Genomic DNA, 3,706 nt, shown 5'->3' on the forward strand with positions numbered 1-3,706 from the left:
TGGTGCGGTCGGAGCTCCTTTACAGGGCTCCGATCCGGGCAGCGGACTTGAAGGCCAACAGTCGCAGTCTCCTGCTGGTCAGGAGGTTCCATAGGGCGGTGGCCATCAGGGCGGTGAGAGGATTCCGCACCATTGCGACGACGGCAGTGGCGGTGATAGCAGGGTTTCCTCAGTTCGAGCTGCAGGCCCTGACAACACTCCGTACAACACTATTTTCAACACTGCTCGCAACTGACTAATGGCTGCCATTATACTACATTTTCGGTATTCTTAGCACACACATAGTTACGAGTAACCCATGGTCAAGTACACGTTTTTTAATTACCCCGTCTCATAAAAGACCACGGGTATATGGCCCATTGGGATCTCCCATCATCAACACTTTTATTGCTTTTTACCTGAAGTACATCGGGATTCTCCCCACGATTATATGCCCGATACTACATATATATATAAGATATAATTACAATATACAATTAGTAATTGACAAATAATATATAATCATATATATAGTATGTGATTCTTATTTCTGCGAATTATAAATAACTGCGTCATCACCGGAACAAATCACGGAGAATACCAAGGAAACTGCTTTGAGCGATTAGTTTCATTTAATTCTGTAAACAGCTTTCATCGTTCGTCGAATAGTCTAAATCCAGATACTGCAGGTTGATGGGCAGGGGATCTGATGAAAGTGGATATAGTCTACTCTTGCTGAGGAGGCTTCATAGGACAACCGAAGCTCAGGCGGGAACTCTCTCCCCGCCGAGCATTCGGCCCGAGACGTTCGGGGGGATGTTAGACGTGTAGCGGCACGCGAGCAGGACAATTCAAATCCTGTTGTTGTTTTGCTTCGGAGTATCAAGACCGTTAGGTTACAAGTATTGTAGCGCCCGCTTAGCCGCGATGGAAACGCTAGTTTCCCATCGATCACGAAGGTTAAGCAACGGTCGCCGCGGCAAGGACAAGGATGGGTGACCGTTCGGCGGGCGCTGACGAAGAGAAGGAGGCGCTCCGAAGCCATTTTTCTGGGACTATCCAAGGAGCACGAGGCAGGCAGAAGCCCCCGGGACACAGGACTACCCTGGGAAACACCGATGGATCTGATATTTCTTATAGTCGGGTGGCGGCTGGCCGGTGTCCGCGGCACCCGCCAGTGCGCCGATCCGGTGCGGAGAACTTCGGAGAAGTTAGTGGGCCCCACGCCTGTCAGGACCACTCACCACCTCATCACAAGGGGCTCCCTGGCACACCTGCACCGGCTCTGACCGGATCAGGGTGTGAAGAAGAGTGAGCGGCACCAGGACAGGACACACCGTTGACGACCTCGGCAAAAGACCAAAACAAAATGGATATAAAAAACCTAAGTAACAAAGTTTACGGTGCAGGGGAGGGATACCCCAGCACCGGCGCAGCCGTGGGTAGTGAAGTGGGCCCCACTGCGTCGACATCTCGCGACCACGGCCGTTCGAGGGTGGACCGCCAGGCCTCCGGACGTGTTTCTACGCCTGGCGATGGAACAGGAGACAGGAGGAGGACGACAGGAGGAGGACGACAGGAGGACAACAAGATGGAAACGGCGGAGGAATCTCCGAGGAGAGTGACAAGACGCTCGCTAAGAGCCGCGGACAGGCCGGAGGGCGCCTTTCTCACACCAGCGAGGCTGGACGATGGCACGTCACCGATGGCAGGAGGATCACGGGCGCGAGCGCGAGGTCCGACGACGAGGATCCGACCGGCTCGATCACCTCGCGCTCGGCTTCGGCGGCACCCAGGGGGAAGAAGAGGAGAATAGCAGCCACAACCCCGGAGGTGTCCGAAGAATTAGAGGCGGAGATGAGGACGAGCTCCCCGGCAGACATCAGCGCGGGCCTGACGATGCACGTGTCCGAAATAATGCACGTCGCGACGGCGTCCTCAAACCTCAAGGGGACCTACATTAGATCCCTGAAGAACGCGGCGAGTTACATCACCGCCGCCTGGAACACGGAATCCTCGAGGAGGACGAGACCAGCGCGAGGCACCGACGACGTAGACACGAGGCTGTCCGTGCTGGAAAAGGAGAACGCAGCCCTCCACCAGGAAATAAGGAGACTGGCTGCTCGAGTCCACGAATGCCCGCGATGCGCCAACGCGACGTCCGAATACGACCGTCCTCCACGAGAAGATGGAAACGACAGGACACGCCTAGACGCCCTAGAAAGAGTAGTCCGAGAATTGGGACCCTCCATTCTTAGGACCATAGAAGAACAATTCGGGGACACGCGATGGCAACACCCCCCTGAAGCACGACCGAGCAAGGACCACTCCGTCGATCCCCGCGCCGCCCAACCGAGGCGAACGGGACAAGGACAACCGTCGTCGCCGAAGGAGAGGCGGCAAGAAGAGGACCGACCGCGCCACCACCGACGCGGGCACGGCAGCAGCAGCCCCAGCCCGGGAGGACGGCAGGCGCACCGAAACAGAGGGCCCCCGCAACGCAGAAAGGACCACTGAACACACCCAAGGTGGCCACGCCCCCTCGCGCACCGCGAACATCCGCGGTGACCCTGACGCTGAACGAGGGAGCGAGGATGTCGTACGCCGACGTCCTGGAAGCGGCCAAAACAAGGATCCCGCTTTCGGAACTCGGAATGGAACGCCTAGAAATGAAAAAGGCGATGACGGGGGCCATCATAATCAAAGTCCCTGGAGACAAGGACAGAGGAAAGGCGACGCTACTGGCGACGCGTCTGGCCGAGGCGCTGGACTCGACGGTGGTGAGAATCGCCACTCCAACCAGGATAGCGGAGCTACGAGTGACCGGGATAGACATCTCGGTCAAGAGGGAGGAGCTGCAGAAAGTACTGGCCTCGGCGGCAGGATGCGGCAGCGCGGAGGTACAGGTGGGCGAGATCGGCGCCACCAGAGGCGGCCTCGGGACGGCATGGATCAAGTGTCCGGCAGCAGGAGCCCGCAAGCTGGCCCAGGCAGAGAAGATAGCCATCGGCTGGTCAACCGCGAGGATAAGGGCCATCCCGAAGCGGCCGTTGCGGTGCTTCAGGTGCCTGGAACTGGGACACGTACGCGCCACCTGCGTATCCAGCGAAGACCGAGGGCACCTGTGCTACAGGTGCGGCGGAAACGGACACCGCGCCAGAGACTGTCCCGCCTCCACTCCCAAGTGCCCCCTGTGCGAGTCGCTCGGGGCGCCCGCGAACCACAGGATGGACGGAGAGGGATGCACCCCACCGAAAGTCAAGAGAAAGCGACCGATCCGCCAACCAGCAGCAGCAGCAGCAGGCGCGGAAGGGACACCAGGAAGCGCCGCCGAACCAACAGCGGCGGACGGCCGGGAGGAGGCCATGGAGGTGACCACGTGATTCAAGCGCCTCCTGCAATGCAACCTCAATAGGTTGAGAAGGGCGCAAGATCTGCTCCTTCAGACCATCCGGGAGAACGAGGTCGCCCTGGCGGCGGTGGCCGAACCACATTCGCCCAACTGGGTCGGGAACCTGAACGGATCCGCAGGGATAACGTGGACGGCAGCCCCGGGCGTCCTGCTGGACCGTGGCAGCGGCTTCGTCGCGGTCGAGTGACAGGGAGCAGCGGTGGTGGCGGTATACGTCTCCCCAAACATCGACCTGGCCGCGTACGGGGACTTCCTGGATCGAGTCGGCGAGTGCATCGAAAGATGCCTCCCCCGCCAGGTACTCATCCTCGGGGA

At 59.0% G+C, this 3,706-nt stretch overlaps 1 protein-coding gene across 1 annotated transcript; it reads left to right on the forward strand.

The window, feature by feature from the left end:
• Positions 1–2,573: 2,573 nt before the first annotated feature.
• On the forward strand, positions 2,574–3,362 carry LOC117209713. Its single transcript, XM_033452008.1, has one exon. The coding sequence runs from the start codon at positions 2,574–2,576 to the stop codon at positions 3,360–3,362; it is 789 nt and encodes a 262-aa protein (XP_033307899.1).
• The last annotated feature ends 344 nt before the right edge of the window (positions 3,363–3,706 follow it).

The sequence above is a fragment of the Bombus bifarius genome, unplaced genomic scaffold (genome assembly GCF_011952205.1).
Source record: "Bombus bifarius isolate JDL3187 unplaced genomic scaffold, Bbif_JDL3187 scf7180000008192, whole genome shotgun sequence".
Classification (NCBI taxonomy): Eukaryota; Metazoa; Arthropoda; class Insecta; order Hymenoptera; family Apidae; genus Bombus; species Bombus bifarius.